The sequence below is a fragment of the Motacilla alba genome, chromosome 1, assembly GCF_015832195.1.
Source record: "Motacilla alba alba isolate MOTALB_02 chromosome 1, Motacilla_alba_V1.0_pri, whole genome shotgun sequence".
NCBI lineage: Eukaryota > Metazoa > Chordata > Aves > Passeriformes > Motacillidae > Motacilla > Motacilla alba.
This window is the reverse complement of record NC_052016.1, coordinates 111,407,847-111,433,677: the sequence shown is the minus strand read 5'-3', so window position 1 is coordinate 111,433,677 and position 25,831 is coordinate 111,407,847. Positions and strand designations below refer to the sequence as shown.

The 25,831-nt window shown below is 44.8% G+C and overlaps 2 protein-coding genes across 6 annotated transcripts in view; one reads left to right on the top strand and one right to left on the bottom strand.

Annotated features, from left to right (window-relative positions):
- Window positions 1-3,908, bottom strand: part of POLA1 (DNA polymerase alpha 1, catalytic subunit) — a 189,114-nt gene extending 185,206 nt beyond the window's left edge. Inside the window, 4 exon segments of the mRNA XM_038163505.1 lie at window positions 693-773; window positions 1,249-1,345; window positions 2,311-2,435; window positions 3,878-3,908. Of these exon segments, the coding sequence (XP_038019433.1) occupies window positions 693-773; window positions 1,249-1,345; window positions 2,311-2,435; window positions 3,878-3,908 (334 nt within the window).
- A 165-nt stretch (window positions 3,909-4,073) lies between these two features.
- Window positions 4,074-25,831, top strand: part of PCYT1B (phosphate cytidylyltransferase 1, choline, beta) — a 54,138-nt gene continuing 32,380 nt past the window's right edge. For 3 of the 5 annotated variants that reach the window (XR_005257785.1, XM_038144115.1, XM_038144420.1), the window contains exon 1: window positions 17,016-17,218. Coding sequence is in view for 4 of the 5 variants with exons in the window: in XM_038144115.1 (XP_038000043.1) it covers window positions 17,117-17,218 (102 nt within the window). In the remaining variant the exon portion in view is untranslated. Of the gene's footprint in view, window positions 4,543-6,819; window positions 7,143-17,015; window positions 17,219-25,831 lie in introns of those variants that run through there. The other 2 variants (XM_038144248.1, XM_038144335.1) reach the window with 2 other exon arrangements.

Below are 25,831 nucleotides of genomic sequence, written 5' to 3'. Positions count from 1 at the left end.
CTTCTTCTACCTTTACACTTCTGGCTGAAATGAAGCCTAGTCATCTTTCAGCTTTGTAGCAGCTCTCATGCACATATAAAATATGAAAAACCCTCTCATCACCCTGTCTTTCCTAATCATGTCAGAGATGCCTTTTGCATACTCCAGAAAAAGGACAAAGATAATTTACATGGAAGCATTTCCAGGGAATAGAAAATGAGTTTCCAGGAGTTTGGCACTAGGCTTGGATTCTCAACATCAGACTCAGTTTCTCAGTTTGCCACCAGATTCCATTAAAAAAAAAGGGAAAATCCTATGATCCAAGATTCTTATAAGCATGCAAGTATTTTAGAGGTCAAGAGGAACCACCCATCTTTTAGGCACTGGCTTTGAAAACCAAGACTCCTCCCAGATGCATTTTTCCTAGAAGTGAATCCCCATTCCACAGAAGACAGAGCAGCCGTGCCCCAGCTGTGCTGAAGCAGTTAACAGCGATGTGACCTCAATTTGTGAGCCTCCATCCTCTGCATCACTGGGGCTGAATAAAATCCACGGGCACCAAATGACAGAGCTTCAAGTAATTTGTCCTTTGGCCATATTTGCCACATTTCCTGATGACAGGAAGTTGCCCATTTTGGGTACCTTTTAAAAGGCCCTGGCAGACAGTCTTCAGTGGTCACATGCAAGTGTGACACGTGCAAGTGGTCACATACCTTTCTTATTGGAAATAAGAGCATCATCATCCAGATCTTCATCAAAGATTTCCCTTCCATCTTCTACATAACCTATCCCATCTGTAGAAAAAATCATTTAAAAACTGCGGTTTAAATTCTGTATTCTGATATTCCTGAATTTTTTACATATTAAACACTTTTCCCCCTTTAATATAGAGCAAGAGCTACAAAAGCAAGTATTAAAAACTACAGCACTTTCAGCTGTATCTTCTATTAGACTAAATATATTCTTATATGTTGAATTAGAAATCATCAATAACAGTAGGGTTTTTTTGTAAAATTGTAACACTGATAACTGGAAATAAAATTTCAACAACAGGTCTTCGAGGAGAAATATTTTCATTTCCATCCCAACAGACTACTATGAGAACAACGCAAAGATTAATTTCCATGCAAAGGATGCCTTTCTCTTGTCTCCTAAAACAAATCTTAAGAATGTACTAACAATAACTTATCCCAAAGCATGAGCAGTATGAAGCCTAATTGAATTATAACACTAGAACCAAAATAACTCTCCAAATTAATCTGACCTTACCATCATCAACAATCCAGTCATCATCCTGACGGTCTCGGACCATCTTGGAGTATTCATCCTCATCTATTTCATCATAAACACCCGTGAACTCCTCAACCTACAGTTAAGGGACACTGAGGATTAACAGTTTCCATACCATCAATACTGCAGATCATCAGGCAGAATATAAAAGTTCCCAAGAATGCATGCAGGGTTCCTACACTGCTACACTGTTCACAGCTTTTGGCAGTGCTAAAAGACAAGTTTCTTTTAAGTTTCTTTTTTGGCAGTGATAAAAGACAAGTTAACAATTCTTAAAATTATCACAGTATACTGAAACTCAAAATCTACTGAAGCACTGGCAGAGATTTCATTTGAAAACTACTTGCTTTATTGCTCATTTCATTACCAAAATATTTTTTTAAAAATAAAAAACCTAGCAGTAAAAACTTGTGGCCTTGGCTCTAGTCTCAAACACCAATCTGAGCTCAACGAAAAGGAAAGGGATTTGATGTACCCAAGCAGAGTGTTCAGAGAAAATTTGCATGTTAATGATCTAAGGACTTCTGGTTTTTTTACATTTATTCACCTCAAGGAGGAAGTCACTTCCTGTTGGCACCACGATTGGACAATGTTACAGTATCAATGTTACACTGCCAGATTGCAGTGTTTTAAATTGTGGTCTCTTTGTGGAAACACAGCATTTCAATATTAATGGATTTCAGTCATGTAAAGTTCTGAAATTAAAGTTCACTATATATTTGAGATTTTAAAAAAAGTACTTCCTATCATAACATTAATTATGTAATTTTAAAAACTGGTCCTTCTCTGTAAAATAGTTCTTAAGCAATGGCAAGCATATTTTTCTTGCAGTTAACAAAACTGGGTTAGTTTTGAAACAAATAAATCATATTAGAAAGCAGAAAACTAGCTACACTCAAAAAACATACACTATTAAAAACACAAAAGCTGATCTGAAAGGCTTACTTTGTTTCCTGTAACTTTTACATATCTATGAATGGTGATTAAGCTTCTCAGCTTACATTCACTTTTAATTAAGAAGAAAAGATGAGAAATTTTCACCTCATATTTTAATTTTTCCCCAGCTTTGGCTTTTTTCAGACGTTCAAGCGCTTCTTGCTGGCCTCTTCTATTCTTCCTCTCACGTCTGGAACGTGATGCTGCAAAACTTCCAGACTCACTCATAGCTGTAATTAACCAAAAACAAGAGAAATTAGTTTAACAACGAGCTATCAGTGTTGGCACTTAAACGTCAGTGATGCATTAATAGATGACTGCAGTTTTGCTTAAAACCAAAACCTGCTTGGCTAAAAGCACTGCCATAGAGGGCTCTTCCTAAGCCAGTTCTGGAATGATCCTGAGGGCACGGCCTGACAGGGAGCTCAAACAGCCCTCTCATGCCAGCTCACACTCAGCGTGCAGCCACCACCTCGATTCCCAAAGCACCTCTCAAACCTCATCAGCCTTTCCCCGTAAGAGATCCCCCACCACCCTTTCCCCTGGGAATTTCCAGCTCCCTTTATTTTGCATGTCTCCATGACAACTCGGGAATACCAGACTTAGAGAAGGCCTACACTGCTACAAAGCACCGATGGTTTCAGGCGGCTTCCACAAGGTTTGAGTGCGACCAGATGGAGACAAACGAGGAATCTGTTGACAGCGGACACCCCATTTCCTCTTCCACTTCCTTCCCTTCCTAATGCTCTCCCCAGCAAGATGCTTTCTACTTTTCCAGATCTTTCTCTCTTAATTTGAGGAACACTTATCTGACCAGAGGGAACGAACGGACCCAATCCAACTTCCAGAAGCAAACAGGCAGCGCAGGGAGGGACAAGGCTGGGGGCCCGGTGTCAGGAGCTGCACAGCCCGGGCAGGCACAGGAGCCCCACGGCTGGCCCGAGGAGCAGGGCACTGCCCTCCCGGTGGCAGCAGGACATCAGCTTGTGAACAGAGCTGCGCCCCGGCAGCCGACTGAGACAAGGCTGGATCTGTAAAGCTAAGGGCTGGGGTAAAAGGGGCATCTGCCCCGCCTGCTGCCCCACGAGAAGAACGGCAAAGACGGACCGCTTTGGGCGCGTTTATCTCCTGTCGATCCCCCGCCTTCACCGTACGCCAGCGCCTCAGGCAACGCGCTCCTCTGGGACAAGCGCGATTCCAGCCCCAGCCGGGGCCACCCGCGCCCGCCGCTGCCGCCTGGGCTGAGAGCGCTCCCACCGGAGACGCCACCGGGGAGAGCCGCCCCAGCCCCCCAGCGGGGCTGCGCCGCGGGCGCGGGGCCGTGCGGCCCGAGCCCGTCCCCGGGCGGATTCCCCCGTTCCGCGCCCGCCCGGAGCGGGTCCCGCCGCTGCGGCAGCGCGGGCGCGGCCCCGCCGAGGCTCCCTGAGGGACGCGGGACCATCGCGCGGCGCTGTCCGCCCCCACCACGACCGACCGACCGACCGACCGACCGACCGACCGCCGCGCACGCGCGCTCCCGCGCCCGGTGCGGGCGCGCTCGCCCTCGCCGCTGCCAGCGCCGCTGCCCGGTCGCCCCCCGCCTGACAGCGAAGCTCCGGCGCCTGCGAGGGACGGGGACAGGCAGGAGGACACGGACAGGGGCCCCGGCCGCCCCGCCGCCCCCAGCTCTCACCGTCCCGGCCCCCGGCGCCGCTCTCGGCCATGGCGCTCGCGCCAAAGGCTCCCGAAGGTGGCGCGAGACGGGAGCCCCGCGCGCCGCCGCCGGGGCCGCAGCCAATCAGCGGGCGCGGGGGCGGGGCCGGCCGGGCGCGGAAGGAGCGCGGCCCGCGGGCAGGGCCCGGGCGCGTCCCGCCCCCGCGGGGCCCGCAGCGGGAGCGGCGCCCGCGGCCCGGCCCGGCCGCTGCCTGCGAGAGAGGCCTGCACCGCCGGACCGCGGCCCGGGCCCGGGCTGGGCCCGCTGCAGCCGCTGCGGCTTTGCTGGCGTTCTCTTGGCGCCCGGGCCCCCGGTATCCCGCCAGTCTGAAGGGTCTGAGCAGGGCTCCGTGTGCTGCAGGGCCCATAGCCCGTAAGGGCCCGGTGCCGCAGTTGGGGCAAAGCCATGTTTAAGTGCTTTGTCATAAATACATCACATCTGAATATCATGTATAAAATACATCTCCTGAGCTGGGAGGAGGCGGTGGTCGATGCCAGTTGGATAAAGGCTGCAACAACGTTCTCAGCGGGAGAAACGGGGATTTCCCACACGGTTTCCATCGACCTGTAACCCCTGAAGGGCGAATATTGATCGTGACGATATTAACATATGTAGGAGCCATGGTCTTCTTTTTGCATATTTAGGTATGATGCTCAATCACAAGTTTCAGGAACTTCTTCAGTAAATGACTAGAGTCTTTCAGAGGCTGCTCAGCTTAGTGACTATATATATATATATATATATATACACATAAGTGTGTATATATTTAATATAAATGTATTTTATGTAGCTAAAATAATGTGCACATACAGTTTTAAATGTAAATGTAAATATATATATATTCTTTATATATATAAATATATATATGTATATATGTACATACCCCTGACTTGGTCAGGGTGAGGAGATGGGATACGTTCTCTTCCTTTTGATGCTACAGAGATACCTTCACTCAAATATGTCAAAGAGTATTACACAACAGCCTTCAGCTGAGAAGCAAGAACTGTGTCCAGAAAATGATACGTTTCAGTTTCAAGCAAAGGTGGGAAGAGGTTTTAAAAGCTTCAATTAAGACAACTGAAGCATTACAAGTCCTCTCTTCTAAAAGTGTTCACATCTGTCTGTGTGTGCATTCAGAAACCCAGGGAAACTGATGGGGTTTGTGCTGTTTCACCACAGATTAACCTCGATATTTTGTCCAAAAACATCAGTGCTGGCCAGTCATTACTCAAAAGTCCTACCACCATCATTTGTAGAATTTTGTGGAGAAGCATTTACTGCTCTCCTGTGAAAATTTGCAGGCACTGACTCCAGCTTCTTGCAAAGGCAGGCGGCACCACAGGGCTCTCTCCTTCTCTCCTCTCTCCTTCTCTCCTGGGCTGATATGCTGTTGCAGAAATGTGAACTAATATTATTTGGTGTGAGTATACTGATTGTTTTCAACTATCTGGAGATAATTTATATGGTTCTGAAAATGAAAATTACTTTCCTTCCTTCTCCACCAGGACTCCTTTGCATTAGTAAGAGAAATAAAAAACCTCCCAATCCTCCAAACTTGCATACCCAGGTGCTAGTACAACATTATCCCACTGCTGGACCTAGTCTTAGGTGGAAACAGAATGACCCCAGCCACCTGGGGCAGCTCCCTGGTGCCAAAAGAGGCTGGACCCTGACAGCCAGAGTGCCCATTGCCAGGGAGAGTGAGACCCCTCTCAGCTGTAGCTAGTTAATAGGCCAGCTTAGCTGTGGCAAATGTGCATCCTTGGAAACAGCCGCAGGAAGAATGCCTCTCTGACCTGCTGTCCTGCTTTCCACCACAATCGAGTTAATTTTCTTCCTGGTAACTGGTACAGGGCTGTGTTTTGGATTCTGGGAATAATAATGCTGATAACACACCGATGTTTTGGCTGTTGCTGGGCAGTGTTTACGCTAAGTCAAGGGCTTTTCAGCTTCTCACTCTACCCTGCCAGCAAGGAGGCTGCAGGGCACAAGGAGCTGGGAGGGGGCACAGCCAGGACAGCTGACCCCAGCTGATATTCCATACCATAAGATGTTGTGCCCAGTATATAAAATGAGGGGAAAACTGGCCAGAGGCCGCTGCTCAAAACTGTCTGAGCACCAGTCAATGAGTGGTGAGCAATTGCACTGTGCATCACTTACTCTGTAAATTCTAATTATTGTTGTTCTTCTTTTCCTTTTTTTTCTCCTATTAAACTGTTTTTGTCTCAACCCCAATACTTTACTTTGAGTTTTTTCCCCCGATTCTCTCCCACATCCCACTCAGGGGGTGGGTGGGAGAGTGAGTGAGTGAGTGAGGGGCTGTGTGCTGTTCAGCTGCCTGCCAGGTTAAACCAACGACACCTACACACAGCCTCTCCACAGGAGTGTGGCACTGTTTGCTTTACTTCTTTTTTTAAACATGTGCACAATCACCAGGAGTGGCATGGGGTTCAAAATCAGAAGTTACTTAATTTTTAAGCTACAATACACAAACATTTATAAAATAACAGTATCTCTAAATTCTTCAGTTGGAATAAAAATAGAATGCCTGCGCATCTCACATACACCTAGCCTTTACATGCTTGGATTTTTGAATTGGCTGGATTTTAATACTTCTGATTAAAATTAAACAATACTCTTTGTCAGCTGTCATGTGAGCAGTGGCGTGTTTGTCATTCAGGTGATGCTGTGCTTTGAACACAGTGACACAGTTAATTTCCTAAACGGAAGTTGTTGCCATAGCTCCACTGTGGGACAGCGCGGATCAAACAAAAGACTTTCTCATGGGTGCTCCTTCAATCCTGACATTCATCTCTGGCCATAACAAGAATGGATCTGTTTCCCACAGCACAGCATAACAAGCATATTTAAATGCTGCAGGGAGAAAAAAAAAAAAATAAAAGGTGGGGGGAGCAAGGGATGGGCTTTGCTTTGGGAGGAAAAATAACCCAGCAAGATTTGGGACTTCCTCTGCTAAAGGCTTTATCACAGCAGATTGCTCTGAGCTGATCTTTACCCTCCCTTTGGTCAACCATACAAGAACAGCTTGGCATGACCTTCGCTCAACTGTCTTTTAAGAACAAGAAGTGGGAATTGTGGTGGTCCAGAGCCAACAAGATTCCGTCGAGGCGAGTGTGATAGCAACAGAGAAAAGTGCAAGACAAGCATAGCGATGAAGATGGTAGGCAGCAAAAAACACAGTACAGAAGAAGAAGCTCAGGAAACTCCAAGATTTCAACAAAAGGTGACAAAGATGTATTTTTTATTTTGTTTTCTCAGAGATGTAATTTAAATGTGTAAGTTATTAATAGTAAATACTGTAAACTCATTGCAAGTGTTCCCAGATAATATAAACAGTAGTTTACATTAGCATAGGAAAGTACAAATGGAGTATAGTATCAAAACTAAGTTAAAAGGACAAAATAATTACTGTATTGAGGATTATTTTTTTCTTCCTTTTAATGACTAGAATGTGCTTGATCTGCTGCAAAAACAGTAGGACAAAAAGTTAAAACTCTCAGATTCAGACATTACACATTAAGTTTATGGTAGGCAATGCTTTTGATGATGGAAAAAAATCTGTTAAAACTAAGAGTGGTGGTATAAAAACAATGCCAGTAAATAATGAATGACAGCAAAATAGCAAATTCACTGTACTATGGTCTGCCTCAAAATGCTTAAATGTTATTATATTGCTGTTAAGTACAGACTCTCAGGGGAGAATTGTGTGTGTGCATGTACTCAAGATATGAGTGTCTATGTTCTATGTGTATGTTTCCTACAAACATGGAGTATTTCATTATCTTACTTTTAATCTTTACATTGGTCTGAATTAATGCACATTATCACTAAATTAAATTAAAGTTTTTCCTTCTAATTTCATCCAGCTCAGACCACTTCTGCAGCTGCTTACTAAACTGTGCTATGCATGTGACATTTCAACAAGAATAATTTAACTATATGGGGGCTAAACTTCTAAAGAAGTTATTAAAACTAGTTTTATAAATTAAAACTGAAAGAAATCTCAAATTATTACTTTACATCTTTGCTTTCAAAACTCTTCACATATAGTTAAACTGACAGAAGTATGAAAGAATAGGTGCTTCTCCTTGTGTTTATCAATAATGATAATGCAGACATTTATGTTAAAAGGGTAAATTCCTTACTTAACAGGCCTCTAAATACCTTTTGTTCACTGCACAGCTCTTTGTAATTTCCTACCTGAGTTACCTGCCAACAGGATGGAAAGAATAAAGTTGTTATTAGGATGTTAATGCTCTGAAATAAAAACGTGAAATGGAAAAAAGAACACACAGTAATCTCCATTACAACAGAAAAAGTCTATGGAATGAACATTCAGAGACACTTTTTTTCATTTTTAAACAAACACAATTCAATTCTGATTGCAGTTAAATTACTGCAAATCCTAGTAACTGGACCAGAATTGGTGAAATTATGCTAACTGGAACAGAGAACAGAATCTCATCACCTGCTTGCCTAATACAATATTCCTATTCAAGCCTAGAAGAAAAGTACAAAATATTATAATGTACATTAAACAGGGAAGACAAGTGAGAGCAAACTCACAGAAAATGAGCCCTCGCATAATTATAATGTCTAAGAATTAAGTCTGATACCAATGGTATTCAAGAGCATATAGTTATTGCCACAGCATGAAAATCTCTGTTTTAACTACTTTCAGCACTCTCTCTTTACAATTGCACAGAAATGAACAATTAATGTATAAGCAGAACATTATTGCAGAGAGGCTGTTACATTTCAAGACCTGGCTGAAGATCAAATGTGCTTCCATGGGTGAATACTCTCAGCACTCACTATTTCAGATCCCTTTGGCAGAAGGGAGGACAGCATCCTGAGATGCTGCAGAATCTTCTTGTAATCCTGACAGCTCTGGTGCTGGCCTGGTGCTGGGGAAGGCTGTGCTCACCCTGTGGGGATGCAGCGAGGGCCGAGTGCTCCCTGTAGCAGGGGAGCCTGGCAGGAAGCTGGGGCCTTTTCCCCCAGCCTGAGGAGTGTGAGCAGGGCAGCCTGGAGATGGGAGCCAGGATCAGCCGGGACAAGTCCACGGTGATGACACTGGTCTCAAAACAGACCAGAAACACAACTCAGGGTCAGGTCTAGTGATGGTAGCCTGGGTCAGATGCAGCCCAGTGATCACTAGCCAAGTTGTAGAATGATCTGGGTTTTAAGGAACTTAAAGGTGATCAAGTTCCCACTCTTGTGTCACAGGCAGGGACACCTTCACTGGACAGACTGCTCAAAGCCCAGTTCAGTCTGTCCTTGAACACTTCCACTGGGGGCTCACCAAACAAGTCCAGACTCATCAAACAAGGCAGGTTCCAGGTCAGGCTGGGGAGCCAAGGGCATGGCTGTGGCTGAGCTGGATGGAGACCAGCCCTCCTACAGCTCAGCTCCAGCAAGGACCAGCAGCACAGGCCAGAACCCAGAGCCCATGAGCAGAGGGCAGGGGACCCAAGTGAGGCGTGGTCAGGGCTGTCAGTGCCCTCACAGCCTTGACAGAAACTCCCATTCCCCACAAACAAGGTGTGTCCTCACACCTGAAAGCTCAGAGTGTGGGGAAGGATTTAGTTTGTGCAGGTTGTCAGTGGATAACTATGGACACTCAGCCAGGGCAGGGACAATGCCTGGAAAGGGGCCACAGCACTAGAGGGTGGCAGAAACCCTATAGACCAGCCCCAAGGGGCTGCCAGGTGGGTTCTGACAGGAGGTTCACTCAGGAACTGGGGCTGGACAGGGGGGAAGTGCAATGAGGACACCAAAGCCAGTCAGGCTGATGGCACAGGAGGGGTTGCAGAAGATCCCACACAGCCATGGGCCCCACTGTGCTCAACTCCGTGCTTAGGAAGGCCTGATCTAGCTGCCAGGGTGTAGCAAGGGGCAGCTGCTCCATGAGGACAAGGAGACAGTGACATGATAGGGCTGATGGGGGTGGGACACCCAGGGCTGTGCCCCACAGACCCAGGCAGGGTGAGCTGTCAGGCCCAGCCAGGAGTCCAGATCATCATATGAGATTTTAGCCCTGCCTCATCACTGCAGGCAAGGTGGAAACACAATTTAGGTCAGGCCTAGTGGTGGTGTCTCCTTGTGTGTCTCTGTTCCAGTGCATCTGATCTTGCTTTCCAAAACTAGCAAGTCACAAATTTTTAATTCCTTTCAATTCCTTTCAAGTCCAGCTTTTGATTCTTCCTGTGGACACTAGCAGGAAAGTAACTGTGAACCTGAGAGAAAAGGTCTTTCCAGTTCGGTTTGGTACTTGGTCTACCTTAGTTCAGGCAAAATGGAAGAAGCTGTTACAGGAAGAGGCATTCAGATAATAACTAAAGCTATACTAGCTCCCAGATGGCCATTTTACAGTGCATGAAGTAGGTGTTTTGCTTTAAATAAAGCGTGTGTCTTTACCCAGATTATGAAACTCTCCAGTTATTAAGTTTTTGGTACCCAAAATGTTGATGTGAACCCCTAACAATCACTCAAATGCAGTTTGCAGTATGATTTCTTATGTTTCACTTGGCAGGTTTGCATTTGGAATAGTATGGGAAAAAGCTGTGGAGGCTCTTGCATGAAACATTGACGAATGGAAAGATAAAGGTTGACAGGAACAGTGGAGAGAAAAAAAAAGTATTGGAGACTTGTAATCCTAGAAAAGATAGCATGACAGAATACTGATGATCAGTCCAAGAAGTTTGAAATTGAGCTGGCGGTAAAGGAAGGCACCAGAGAGATTGAAAATGGATAGAAGTGAGTGCAATACAAATATGTTCAAGAAAGCTAGTCTTAGCTTTGTGTGGATTTAAGGAGATTGGAGTGCTTATCTGGAAAGCCAGAAGAAGAGAAAAAGGGATAGAAGGGATAACAACGCAGTTTAAATGTAAATAGGAAAGAGATTTTTCTTAAATTATATTTTATCCGTAACAATAAGAAGGAGGCCAGAGAATTTGAATCATTCAAAGTTTATACTGAAATATATAAAGTCGAGAGATCTGTAGCATTCAGCGTTGTATTTCTTGTATTTCTAGCAGTAAAGTTGCAGCTGTAGTCCTGTGCTTGCACCACTCTGTAAGAAATCTACAGAGAACCCAAAACAGAGCAGGGAGGATAGTGGAAAGAGTATAACATGTGACCTAGGAGAAATTACTGCAGCTGGGACAGTTTAGTCTAGAAAAGTCAAGAGACCTGTAAGAAAAGTACCAGCCTGCCTGCTGAATATCAGCTCTCTACTCCAAATCCTCAAATGATTGTTTCAAAATCTTAACTGCAGTAGTGATACAAAAGCCAAGGAGAGTAAATCTGTTCTGTGTGTTCAGTGGCAAAAGCAAGCAGTGGCAGTAGTTTGCAGTAATGGAGGTTCAGATTAGACATTCAGAAAAACTTTCTGGTAAGAGTGAACAGTGTTAAGAGTGGATTAAATAGATAATGGTTTAGGAATGTGCCCCCTATGGACAGAGTGACAGAACTTTCCTCTGTCCCCCAAAAAGGAAAGAGCCCAGAACTTTCTCCCAGTGATCAGGTAGAAAAGTCACTGACAGGACCTTGGGGCTTCACCTCAAGTTTGGGGACAGCTAATTGGCCATGAGCCAAAAGGTCCCGCCTGGGCCATTGAGTAGAAAAGGACAGAACAAAGAAACCAAATCGCTGTTGTGAGGTGTCTTTACCAGGAGCACAAGTCTGTGGCACCTGGATCGCTTTGAGTTTGTTATTTTGCCTTTATTAAACCTTTTTTGTTCCTGACGCTGTCACATCAGCCTCCTGCTCCTTTTATGCCTCCCAAGGAATGCTGAGCTATTCTGGGGTGTATTGTTGGGGTGTTGAGAGCTCATCAGATCAGCTTGAAACCCCCGGGCAAAACGCTACATAATTTGGGTTCTGGGAAGGGAAGGACCAACAGAGGTTAGCTAATCTAAGTGCTTTCTGACCTCTGGCCATCCATCAGTAAAGTGCCACGGTTGAGAATCCCTCAACCTCCCCTAACAACATTTACTCAATAAGTGAAAGCTTGATTATTAAAATTATCAAGAACAATCTAATAACAGGACAGACTGACTTAATATTTCCCACACTAAGTGACCATCTCTCTGACTCAGGAAGAATGAAATGAAGACCGACATCCTCTTGGTCAAAACCCAACCATGATTTCTCAGACGTGTTTATAAAAGTAGTTAATGGAAGAGCGAGAACACAAAGAACCTCTCCCAAAGTGGGTAACCCCACTTATTCAAAACAGTGCTACAAAGCACAGATGAATGGTGCCACCAAAGGCCACTAGTCTCAAGAAGTTGTGTATTTCAGATTATTTACATGTAAACTGTATCAGAATTATCATGACATTTTTAGTTAAACTCTTATATAAAGACTGACTGATTTGATTCTATACAAGCATCCTGAGAACATAGATTTTATTAAACATCACATCGTCACTAAAGAATTGAGGAAAGAACCAGGTATAAAATCACACTGTACCAAATACTGTTTTTACTTTTCATAATTTATGGACTGTCATGGCATATAGAAAAATTTTGTGGATTTAATCTGCATACATTTTATAAGACTATTTCATAAATAGTAAATATTTTTTATTTATTCTGACAAAAAGAGTATAGTTTTAAGCATTGTGCATTCCACTGGAATGATGAACTACTCTTAAAAATTAAGCCAAGATTATATGGAAGCAGCCAAGTGATTGGTGTTGGAGGCAATGAAAACCTATAGGGTGTAGTTTCATTGATACCTTTCATTCTCTACCTTTTTTCCCACCTACACAGGAGGGAAAAAAATATCAACCATTGTGGTGTTTTAATCTCAGTCTAAAAATATGTGATTTAACTAATTGACCATCTCAGCAATAAGGTATGTTTTTCTGCTATTTTTGACTGTTAATTCGAGCGTGTCTAGAATTAATATAACATTGATAGATACATAAATGCAGGGATTCATGCATACACATGTACATACATAGAAACACAGAATTTTCATAAATCTGGTCCAGACATAAACCATTCCTTCATCTCACAAAGTCTTGCAGTTGACCTTCTGAAGTCTTTCAGTTAAAACCTTCAGTATCCAAAATATATCCATTGAAGCAAAATTTATTAAAGCTCATCAGTTAAATATTCAGTAATTTATTCTGGTTTCTTGTAGATGCTTGTCTTTGAAGTCAAACACTATTTAACCACACAGGTTTTTTCGGTTTCCTGATGACTTTGGAACAGAAATTATGTGAGGGTCTGCTTGTCTTCATTTTGACTCAATTATAAGTCAGAAGATTTTTGCAGCCTCTCCCAGGCAAAGACCATTTTAAATGCAACTTCTGCTGTGCTACCTGGTGCTTGAGATCCATGAAGCTCAGAGAGAGATCAGACTTTCAGTTTGAGAAATGAGAGGATTTAAATGTAATATCTAAACAGATTTTAAAAATATTTTATAATTAATTGTTGCAGTTTGAGAACTGAAGTTCTGTATTAAAAAGACCCAAACCACTATGTATCAGGTGGAACCCTCCTAACTGAAGTTTTTCCCTGTTTGGTGCCTATTCAATTCAGACCTTGAAATTAGTGGTAGGAGGATTGGGATCATGGTTTCCTGGCTTGTTTGCCTGTAATTTGTACATCCTGGGACACGATTTTTATGCATCAGATGTCGATTCAACCCAAGCAGTTGTTGCAAAGGGCTCAGTCATTAAAGCCTATGGTGATATGTCCCTGTAACTTGTGGAGAAGTGGCAGGAGGCTGCCCAGGAGACCATAATCATCCTGGCACAGGATATTGGTTACAGAAAAGAAATTAGATGCATGAACCTCCCCACCCATGCATCTTGCTCTGCTGTTCTTTTAAAAGCTGGCTGACTTGTAAGGATTCACAGAAGACCATCTGTTGAGCTTTTTTCCAATCAAACCTAATTTGTATTTATTTATTTTAGAGAGTAAAGAAGACACACTCCAGCCTTTTGAAAGCTCATTTAGCCCCAACACCTAGAAGGTGCAGTTTAGGATACGTTATTCAAGATATCAAATATGTTGACTAAGATTTTTATACAAATTCCATTTGGACAGACATAACAGACCCTACATCCTTCTCTCTGCCATTATTTCAACTTCCTCTCTCTCTTGTAATGAGATGCACAGTATTTCTTTTCATGCTCTTCAAACAGAAGGACAGAATACATAAAGTATTTGCCAGGGATAGAAATTAAATAAGCAGCATGAAAAGTATTCCACTTCCACTTTGAAATTCTGGCCCAGCTTAGACAGGTGATAACACTGCCACAAGAGAGACATCATTCTGTAACATTACATGTATATGGAAAAAACTATCATTCTGTAATGTTACATGTATATGGAAAAAACCTGTCCGTAGAGAAGATGAATCAAAATGCATCTGGAGTCCATAGCACACTCTCAGCATGAAAGCAAAAATGAAATTCGTCCTTTCATACTCAAAAGAAATAGAAAGCAAGGGAATTTACATTTCCAGTATACTGGCAATCATCCAACTTCAAGAAAGTCTGCTTTCCTTTTATCTCTATTCCATGCACCTGCCTGATCAGGGAGGGCTGGGCACTCCCTGGATATGTCCATAGCTGGTGCTACACCTTCAGGACACCAGCATCAATCCCTAAAGAGCTAGCATATGTGGCTGGGTTTATAAAAGGGCTGCCTGCTACCTCTGGCTGCTCCAGTCCTAGCACTGCTCATCTGTGCTGTCCAAATATTCTTCTAACAGCGTAACACTCCTGCAAATATTTCTCCTAAGAAAATGAGCTACAAATTTCAGGCCGAGTGCTGCATTAATCATGGTTTAATCATTTCCCTTGAGTATGCTTTCCATAATGTGTGAGTAGTTCTTGCAGAATCACTGATAAAGGAACGTAGTTAATAAGGAAAAGATTCAGCTGTGAGATTCACTTCGCTTGGCTACCTGCTTTTCTTGCTTCGCCACCTCTTTTGACATGTGTTTTCCTCTTTTCTTGACAGCTGTCTCATTCTTTCTTTTGACATTCTCTTTTCTTTCTACTTTCTTTCTCATCTCCTCTTGTTTACTTATCTACCCCTTTCCCTTTCACCTAGTTCATACATTTTTGTATTACACTTGGTTTTCTTTGAAGATATGCAGAAGATAAATACATTTGAAATTCGGGTCTCAAAGGGAAAGACCCTGAGGCACAATTCTCTTGTAACTCCTCACGGTTTGGATGGCCTTAGATGCTCATGTCCTCTGATGAAGTCTGATTTATAAAAACAATACTGACAGTGCCCACTGAAGCTAAGTACTACTGCAATCCACTTTTTTGATTCTATCAAGGTTAACAATAGCCAATGGAGCCTCTCTGTTCTAAAAATTTTTGGCTTTATATTATCTTGGTCATATTCTTATGCTATTTAAGAGGAAGAAGTGTGGTAGTTTCACTTCAGCAGTGTAAAAGCTACAGTTGTGTGTGTTGAAGCAGCTGTACAGCACAACCAAAGATGTAATCGTGGCTCCTGGGCAGGTGGCAGCTAGGTTCTATGTGAAGGGCCTGGGAACTCTGAATTTGCCCATGATTAGAAGCATTTTGCTGCATTTAGAGAGAGCTGCTACCATTACAGCCACGTTCTTTATCCATCCCTCGGCAGAACAGAACGATGCTTTTGCCGAAACTGTTACAACAGCTTTCACTAAAAGGCAACTAATTTCTTCAGCGCCGAGAATTCGGTCCTCCCAGCGCCGTGCTCCTCCCCGGGGAGTGGAGCGGGCAGGCGGGAGCTGTCCGCTCAGCACCGCCCCGCCTTCGGCCGCTCCTCGAGCAGCGGAGCGTCCCCGCGGCTCGCTCTCGGGGGTCACCGGGGCCGGCACCGCGATGGGGCTGGTGGGGCGGCGCTGCCTCCCGAAGGCTCCGGCACGGAGCGCGCCCGCCGTGCTCGGAACGCGGCTCGGCTCGGGCCAGCAGTGCCCTGGGGCCAGGAGGGCCGATGGGATCCTGGGTGCATTAGGAACAGCGCAGCCAGCGGGTCAGGGAGGTGATCCTGCCCCTCCACCCAGCCCCAGTGAGATGAGTGTATGTGGTTGTAATATTTTGTGGAAATCCCTTTGCTAGGATTTTCTTCTCCTGAGAAGCTGAAGGGCCTCAGCTTCAAGTGTAAACAATTTGTGATCTGCTGCTGTGGAATGCAGCAGGTGCTTCCTCCGTTGGTCAATGTGGGATGTTTCTACTTGGTGGCCAATCCAGGAGGCAGCAGCTCTCGGACTCTCTGGGAGTCACAGAACTTTGTTATTCATTCCTTTCTATTCCTGTCTCGCCTTCTGATGAATCTTTCTCTCTGTTTTTTGTAGTATAGTTATAGTGTGGGTTTTTAAATATAATATATATCATAATATAATAAACCAGCCTTCTGAAATGGAGTCAAGATCTCTCCTTCCCTTCACCAAGTCCTAACTAACCAGAAGACCCACGGTAATAAATGGTGACCCCAGACGTGGCAATAAGTGTATCTGGAGTGCTGCGTGCAGTTCTGGGCTCCTCAGGACGAGAGACCTGAAGATCCTGGAGTGGGTCCAGTGGATGGGAACAAATATGATTAAGGGACTGGAGCACCTCTCTAACAAGGTAAAGATGAGGAAATTTGGCCTGTTCAGTGTCTGCAAGAGTCGACTGAGAGGGAACCTCAATAATGTGTATTAATATCTACAGGGGGGGCACCAAGAGGACGGAGCCCTTCGGAGGCTCCTCTCGGGCTTGCCAAGCCCAGGACAAGAGGCAGCAGGCAGAAACTGATGCACAGGAAGTTCTACCTGAACATGAGGAAGAATTTATTCCCTGTGCGGTGACCGGTCGGGGGAACAGCTTGCCCAGAGAGGTTGTGCAGTGTCCCTCACTGGCGATGTTCAGGAACCTTCTGCTGCCCCGTGCTGTGGGGCCCTGCACCGCCGGGAGCTCCCGGCCGCGGCCCCGCTCCGCTCCAGCCGGGCCCGCTCCGGCCCCTGAGCCCCGCGGGGGCGGGGCCCGCCCGCGGAGCCGCCGTGGGCAGCGCGCGGTGGCGCGGCGGGGCAGCAGCCAACCAGGAGCCCGCATGCAAATGAGCCGGCCCCGCCCCCGCGCGCGCAGAGCGGGGCGGGGCCCGCCGGTTGCCGTGGCGACGCGAGCGGCCGAGCCCCCGGGCGGCTCCCGGGGAGACCCCCCGCGCCGGGCGGGCCCGGGCGGCGGCCATGCCAGTGCGTGCGGCCGGTGCTGAGTCAGGAAGAGGCGTCCCCAAATCCCCCTCCGAGACCATGGAGGAGCTGGAACACACCTGCCCGCAGCCGCGCCTGGTGAGTCGGGCCCGGCCGCGGCCCGCCCGCTCGAGCCGCCCCGGGTGCTGCGGGGCCGCTGGGCCGGGGGCGAGGGAGGGAGCCCGCGGGCGGCCGGTGCCTCCTCACGGCGGGTCCCTTTGTGCGAGGCCAGGGAAAGGGCGAGCGAAGGCTGTCCGAGGTGGGCTGTGCAGTGCCGTGCCGTGCAGGAACTCGGGGCACTGCGGTGACGGGCAGGATCCCTGGTCCGCCCGTTAAAAACCCGGATCCCCCGCGCTCCTGACGGCTCCGGGCGCGCCCGGGCACCGGCGCGGCTGCCACACGTGTGCGGGTGGCGGGAGCGGCGGCGGGAGGCGTGTGGTGACCGAGCCGTGTCGGGATCTCAAAAGCTGCCCGTTTCCATTGTGCACGCCGAGGAGCGGCCCGCGCTCCAGGGAGCCGGCGGCGGGAGCGATGGCCGGTGCCAGCCGCTCCCGCCGGGAATGGCAGCCCCCGGGGGCGCTCCGCAGGGACCGCCCGGCCCCGCGCTGCCCCGCCGGCCGCGTCTCGGACGGGTTACTGCGCTCAGGAACGGCAAATGCCGCTTTTCTCAACTTTAAGAGTCCGCTGAGGAGTTGCCGGTTCGATTCAGGATGTGTAAAAACAGAGTCTCGGAGAGCTGCGGGGGGGACAGGAGAATGAGGGAGGGCCGGGAGAGTGATACTTAAATTAACTCCTCTGATGCTCATTGCTTAAAGACTCCCTCAGACCGTGTAGGCAACTTTACAAGGCTGCTGTACCCCAAGAGTTCGGGTTCTGAGAGCTGACCTTCTATTCATGTACTCATTTAAAATTTCGAGTGTTTCCTTGCTTCTTATTTAAATCTGTTGTTATTCCCACCAGGAGAGATCTTTCCGTACCTCAGCATGGTATGCACCTTTGGCAAGGTGGTAGAAAGTTAATAACTGCAATCACAGAATTGTGGAGGCAGTGTCAGGATGTGAGAATGCATGATGGATGCAACAGTTTAGTACTAGAAATTAGATCACTTAACACCAGAATTCAGTCGCAGTGCTAATTAAAACATACTTAAACATCAAACTTCAGTAATTAAATTTCACACTATAGTTGAGACATTGTTCTGATTTGACAGGAAATAGCAACAGTCATTGGAGCTGACCTAAATTAATGTTTTCTCCTTTCTCGTGTATTAATTAGATTCATCTTTTCTAAAGAAGACTGTTAATTTGTTCATGGAAAGCTTTTGGAGCTGTTTTAATAGGGAAAGTTAGCTCAGAGGTAGTTACTGCAGTGTATTCTTGCAGGCTGAGATTTCTCTTGTCAAAAGCTCAGATATAACAACCTGTTTGAATATATTACTCTGTGTAGTCTGACATTTTAAAAGGCTTTAAAGAAAGGAGTGACAATATGATATCAGTATTTACAGTATCATGCATTCTGGTATAATTTCTGTGGAAATTAGGGTGGCAGAGCACATGGATGAAACAGGAATTCATTACGCTGTTTTAGGTCTTCCTGAGTACCAATAATGGACAGTGGAGACATTTTCAATACATTTTTGTGGAAAGTGTGTCCTTATGAAGTGATACCTCGTCAGTCATCAGATCTGTGTTATCTTCAGGCTAAAAAAAAAAGATTGCCTGGTGAAGTATAGTGCAGTACACTGAACTCAGAGCTTGGGGAATGAGGCCAACAAGTGTAGTCAGGCAGTGTCTGACGTGAGAAGAATTAAGGGTGGGTGTTCTGAAGAGTTAATCACCCTTTGACAGACAGTCTAATAACATGGACATCGAGTTCCTATGAGATCTTTTTTAAGATCTTCAGTACTTGATCTGATCTCATCCTCTGAAGGCAGCATGTGCAGTGGTGGGCCAGTAACCTTGTCACCTAGATTATTAGTGTGAAGGAAAGAGGGTGTCTCAGGTAACATTTGAATATTGTTTGGAGCTCAGGATGGCTCTGGTACTTTAGAATTATATAATTGGTGGCAAGTCTGTGATATTTACAGATGACTTCTTAATGCTGTTCATTGGTTCTCACAAATCTCTAAAATGAATTATCTGGGCTTTCAGGTTATATATAGGCTAAGTTGAAGGAAGCAGTTTTTCTTTTGAGAAATCACCTCAGATGTTAGGAGGTGAAAAGGGGCTGGTTCTTTTCTGAAACTGTTGTCGTCCTTTTCATTTGAAACAGGAATTATTTCTTTAAAGCCGTAAAACTGTGAGTATTTTAAATGGCTATCTGCCATTAGACCTCTGATTTTAGGCTGTGAAGTCTGCTAGCTTGTCAGGAGCTGTCACATTAGCACTAAAGAACCTGTGTCCTTCAAAGATCAGGAAATCAGGGGACTTTGAAGGCAGTTCTAGGGTAAGTTTCAATGTGTATTGAAACCTGATGTTTTCCAGGGCCTGGTACTGTTGTCGTTATAAATTGCCATTAATTCTTTCCAAAGACACTCTGCATTTTCTTAACCAGCTGGAGAGTTAATGAGCATTTGTGTTGCTTCAGTCAATTCCTCTGCTCCATCTCTGACTTAATATTTGCCTTCTTTATGTTGTCAACTTCCGTGTATCTTTATGCCAGGAAAATGTCTCTCTGAGTGACCCCACAGGTCTTGGCTTCAATGCACAACAGAGAAACAAACCCCTCAGAGTCACAGGTTTTATCCATAGGGGTGATTTTAGGAGTTTTGTGGTCAAGAAAAAACCCCTCACAAATAGCATTTCTCCAATCCTGGTTTGCATCCTTTTGCATTTATCCCTTTTCTCATCTGGACCAAACTGCTATGGTAGGTCACATTCTCATCTGCTGCGGTCCCATTCATATTTTTAATCCTTGGAATGTCTGTGGTCATGGGGGCTTTCACTGTTTTCAGTGGGATAAACATGACCCCATATGGTGGGGTCATATAATGACCCCATACGTGTGGTAATGTCATGCCACACATTCATGACACAACAGTTGTCCCTGGATAACTTCAAGTAAGCTGCAGAGTGCTGCTGGGCTGTGATCTCAGCCTGGGAATCCTGCCCTTAGGGTTTGCCCGTGTGCATCAGTACTAAAAAAGAAAGCTCTTAGTTTAGCTGAGAGATACATAGCAGGAAATACAAAACCTTGTGAAATGATTTGCTTAATTTTTATAATTTATTATGTCACTTGGGATCAAGAGTTTCACTTTGGTCCCAGGTGTGTGTAGCTCCTTGAAGGATTGGTGTGTCCTTTGAAAATTACCTGTCCTCACGTGAAAGAAACAAACAGGCATTTCAACACACTTTGCTCAGGAAGACAGTTCCACGCAGCATCTTCCATAAAAGAAAACAATGGCCATTTATAAGGACAGTGCTGCAGATAAAGCGAACACAAATACACATTGAAACTTCCTTGAAAACAAACTTCAGAATGTACTGCTTGGTCTCATCTTTCCCTTGAACACACTGAGAGCTTCTTTTTCTTGTATTTCATGTCTCTGTCTTCCAACACAGGCATCAGTGGAAACGTGATAAAGTACTCTTAGGACATGGGAACCAGTGTCTTATTTTCAAAACTGTCAGAGCCTAACTGAGGGTTAGATAAGTTCAGGGAATGCAGGGCAATGCAACATACATTTCCATCACAGTACCTAATTTAAAAACCAGATAAGCAGAGACCCCCCTGAATTAGCTGGGGTGAATTACAGGGGAGGAGAGGGAGTAGATAGGTAGGTATGTGGTTGGTTTGGCCTGTGCTCACAGGGTAAGGCAGGAAGAATTAAGCAGCAGTTTGCATTAATTTAAAGTGAATCTATCTCTAAGATGATGTAAGGAAGCAGGTAAGTACTTTTTGTTCTGTCTGCTCTGCCCTAGGCAGTGCGATCCCCAAAATCCTGGGCTGTTCAAGGCTATGTGACATCCATACTACCCTTGGATGTCTGTTCTCAGGCAGCTGAAGCTGTGGCCAGCTCTCATTTCTTGTAGAGGAGGTGGCACTGGGGCCCTGTGTGGAAGTACCCAGGTAGTTTATTGGGGGCTTTTTTCCATCATCGTTGCAAGGACAGACTAACTGGATGCTTCATCTGTCCATATGGCAGATAAAACCTGTTCTGCCAAGGCACTGCAAGTGTCACGGCCGCTTGAGGTTCACCTTGCAATCCCAGCCCTGCTCCAAAGCTCACATTCACTTCTGTAGTGTTGTGGGATTCAGAGGCTGCAGGCTTTCACAGTTCAGTGGGAATTAGGTATTAAGTATCTTGGGGCCACTGAATCTACAGTACTTGGAGAATGAGACTCGAGCACAGCTGAGTGTGACAGATCTCACATAATTTTAGGTTATTAGCTGCTTCAGCCATTTTGTTTATTTACTTGATTTTTTAGAAAATATGAGAGTACATGAATTCAGTTTTTTCCAATTATTCAAGTACATTTGGAAAACACTGGGTTTTTTATTTTATTGAAGAGAAGAGGAGAAGATTTTAGTGTTTAAGCACACTGGAGCTGTATAATGGTTCAAGGAGTCAGTCTACTTCTTTAGACAATTTCTTGTTGCTGCTGTTAAGCAATGAACTCAAACACAAAATCTGAAATAATTCCAAGGAAAGTGTGCATGCCTTGGATTCCTGTATTTTCATCCCTTCATATTTACAAAGAATGTTTTAAGAGGTGCTGATGCAATCCCCAGAATCATTTCAGTATTTTATTTCTGTGAGCTTTCATAGATCTTCATATTCATCTTTCCTGTATCACTGGAAGGCAGTTTTAATCAGAGGAGCCAATGATTAATGTAGGGGAAGTTTATTGTGGTTAAAAAGTGTCCCATGCATCTGTTTTCTCTCTCACGTGATATTATGACAGGGGGTCTGCCATCTGTTTACTTTAATGTGGAATTAAGCATAAATAAATATGTAAATAGCTTTACATTTAAGGAACCCAAAATTCCTTTATTTGACTAAGTATTTGTTTGGTCCTTTAGAAGTTTGGGTTCTGCTCTGGATTAATTTTCATAAATATCAGCTAATATATAAAACCACAAACCCATAAAAACGTGCCAAGTGAAGTTTGTGCTTGAGGACATGTAGCAATTTTTTCTGCACTTAAAAGAACCTAAATTGCCCATAGACATTAAAAATCTGCTTAGATTTCTCCTTATTACGTCAGAGGACACGCAGTTTATATACCTTCTGAAATGCTGCAATTTATGCATAAAAATGTTGCAGTACCTATTTGTCAGGTACACAGAACTACAGGTTCCTTTTCAGGAATCAGAAATTACCCATAAACACAGGGAGAAAACACTATATTCTATATTTTGCATTCTGTGCTTGCAAATGCAATGATATTTTAGAAACAGGTTTTATTAGGAGAATATTACCAACTTCTTAAACTGTGCTGTTGCCATTACGACAGAGGTTTGTATTGTACCTTTAAAAAGGAGTGGAAAAACATTGTAGATAGACTCTCTCTGCTCCCTCCTCAGGAGTATAGACAACATTATAATAGAACATACGTATAAAGTGTAAAAAGAACTCAGTACATGTGTGGATATGGAGCAGAAGAAATAAATACAGAATTAGGAAACAGATACTGACTACACAGGCAAGGATATGTGTGTGGATATGGAGCAGAAGAAATAAATACAGAATTAGGAAGCAGATACTGACTACACAGGCAAGGATATGTGTAGTGTATACTCACACATCCACAATCATGAACAGACGTTCAGTACAGCCATCACTGTCTATCCCAGTGTGTCCTTTGTTTCCTTGTAATCTGCTTCCCTGTTTCACACACATACAAACAGATGGTATAAGGTGAAAACCTCTTGAAAGGCACTGGATGAATCAGGGATCTTGTAAAGAAGCCCATCACCCTCCCTATGGGAAAATAGATCTTCCCAGAGTTTTTCTGCTGACAGCTGAGGAACTGCAGGGTATGTGTCCCTTGTGCAGGAGGAAAAAAAGTTTTGGGTTTTTTTTTTGCTTCTTCATAGCTCTGTTTCTGAGTAATGGTTTATACAAAATGCTGTTCTATGTCTGACATTAAATAATTGATAAATGTAAAGTATCTCTGTAAAGAAGCACAAGTTGAGATTGATTGTTTGGCCGAATTCACCCAATAGTTTAGCTTTATAACTGAGTTGCTTTCAGAAGATTCACCCTTGCCTGTGTTAAAGCAGAGTTGGGTTCTTTTAGCCATGTATCAGGTGACTTTGCATATGACACTACGTGGGGTAGGACTGTGGGCCTGCTTGAGGGTAGGAAGGATCTACAGAGGGCCCTGGACAGACTCATTAATGGGCTGAGGACAGTTGAAGGAGCTCAAAAAGGGAAAGTACCCTGTCCTGTGCTTGGGTCACAACAACCCCATGCAGCATTCCAGGCTGGGGGAGGAGTGGCTTGAGAGCTGCCCAGTGGAAAGGAACCTGGGGTTTCTGGTTGTGAGCCAGCTGACAGTGAGCCAGCATGTGCCTAGGTGGCCAAGAAGGCCGATGGTACCTGGCCTGTATCAGCACGAGTGTGGCCAGCAGGACCAGGGCAGTGATTGTCACCCTTACTCAACAATGGTGGAGCCACACCTCGAGTATACTGTGTCTAGTTCTGGGCCCCTCACTTCAAAAAAGATACTGAGGTGCTGGAGTGTGTCCAGAGAAGGGCAGCGAGGGTTGTGAAGGGTCTGGAGCTTGTCCTGTGAGGAATGGCTGAGGGAGCTGGGTTTGTGTACTCTTGAGGAGGCTCGGGGGAAAGCTCATTGCTCTCTACAACTGTCTGGAAGGAGGCTGTAGTGAGGTGGGAGCTGTTCCCTTCTGCTGTGCCTACAGTGAGTGGACCAGAGGAAATGGCCTTAAACAGAGACAGAGGAGATTCAGATTAGATATTAGAAATTTTTTTTCAGTGTTTGGATGGTCAGACATTGGAATAGGTTGCCCAGGGATGTGTGGAGTCACCATCCCTGCAGGTGCTCAAGAGGCATCTGGATCTGGTGCTGGGTGATATGTTTTGGTGGTTTAGGGGTTACAGTGGTAGAGCTGGGTGGACAGTTGGCGTGGATGATCTTAAAGCTCTTTTCCAACCCTCATGATTCTGTGATTCTATACAGTAATGTACAAGTAAAAAGAAATGTGTAATGGACATTCAAAACACAGGAGCTGATGTTGTCTCCACTGAATTGATGAGTAAGACACAGAGTGGCATTAGGGCAGTGGTTACACGGTTTTGGTCTGTTGACCATGGCCAACCTTCAGCATTACTCCTGGGCCAGCAAGCAGTTGCCCCTGGGCATGGAGCTGCACATGCTCCACAGCCAGTTCGGTTCTTGCTGATGGTGTCTGCAGGCTGATGATTGGCACCCGGTGCTCCTTTGAAGGAGCCACAAGCTTCTTTATCCTGGAATGCTGTGTATCCCTCCTTGGTGCTGGCATACCTGACAGCTTTCCTGTCTGCAGCCATCAGGACAGGAGAACATCCAGGCTCACGGGCTGCACAGTGCCTTGCTGCAGTTTGCTCTTGCAGCGAGGCCTGCCTGGATCACTGGCATGCAGAGCTCCTCCCAGCTCCTTCTGGCCATGCCAGGGGAGCGGGCTCAGGTGGATGAGTTCCTGAGGGTCACATTTCACTTCCAGCAGGTGTTCACAGAAGCTGAGGTGCTTCATTGGCAACTCTTTTCACTTGAACTCTGCTTGACTTGGGGCCTATCCTACCTCTAGGGATGATTTTGTTTTCTAAATAATGTGTTCCAGTTCAGTCAGAAGTCATGGCTGTCATGCAGGAATCTTGTCACAAAATTCTTTGGCCTTTTGCAAATATTACACTAGATTATGTAATAGTTGATCTAGTTTCATAATCTATGAATCTCTACATCATTATGCTTCTTGAAAAGGCAGTGGAAGCTGCTTTTCTTCTGCAGTATCTTCAATTTGTAATTACATCTTGCACTTAATAATTACTTAATACTAATGATGAGCAAAGAATATTTGATTGAAGATTAAGCCCAGAAAGAGCAACAAAGTTAAATTGAAATGCTTGCAAACAGAATGCTGAAGTTACTGTTCTTATGAGGTTGGTTTGCCATGTTTTCATTTACATCCACCTTCCTGAGTCAGCAGAGCTGAGAGTCAGTCACAGTCAGAGAACAGGATAGACTTTTTTCTATACTGGCATTGATATTAAAACAGTTTGTAAAAACTTTACCAGGAGACAACCACCAGTTACATTCAATTACAACTTAAATGCTCATAAATGTAGGTTACTGACCCAAACATGTAGGAGACAACAAGGTTTTCCTTTTTGACAATATTTGCTCCCTGAATCTCTAAGAGGACCTTGGTAGTCCTTAACGTGGCCTTTCCACTTACAAAAAGTGTTCATACCTCAGAAACTTGGCACATACTTACTTTTCAATAGTTTTGATAGGGCTTTTTCTTAAATATTCCTTGAACTGATGTCAGTGTTTCTTGCTTTGTAATTAGTGTTTCCCAACATCAGGAGTAGTTCCCAAAATAATTGTTCCTCATATGAGTAGACCTTACCCACGTTATTTGTTCCAGTGAAATCACTTACCTGTTTTAAATACTGCCTCTGAGACAAAAGATGGTTACAGCATCAGACCTCCCACAGAATCTCCCTGCCAGTTTAATTCTTTCATAAGCACAGGCCCAACCTGCTTT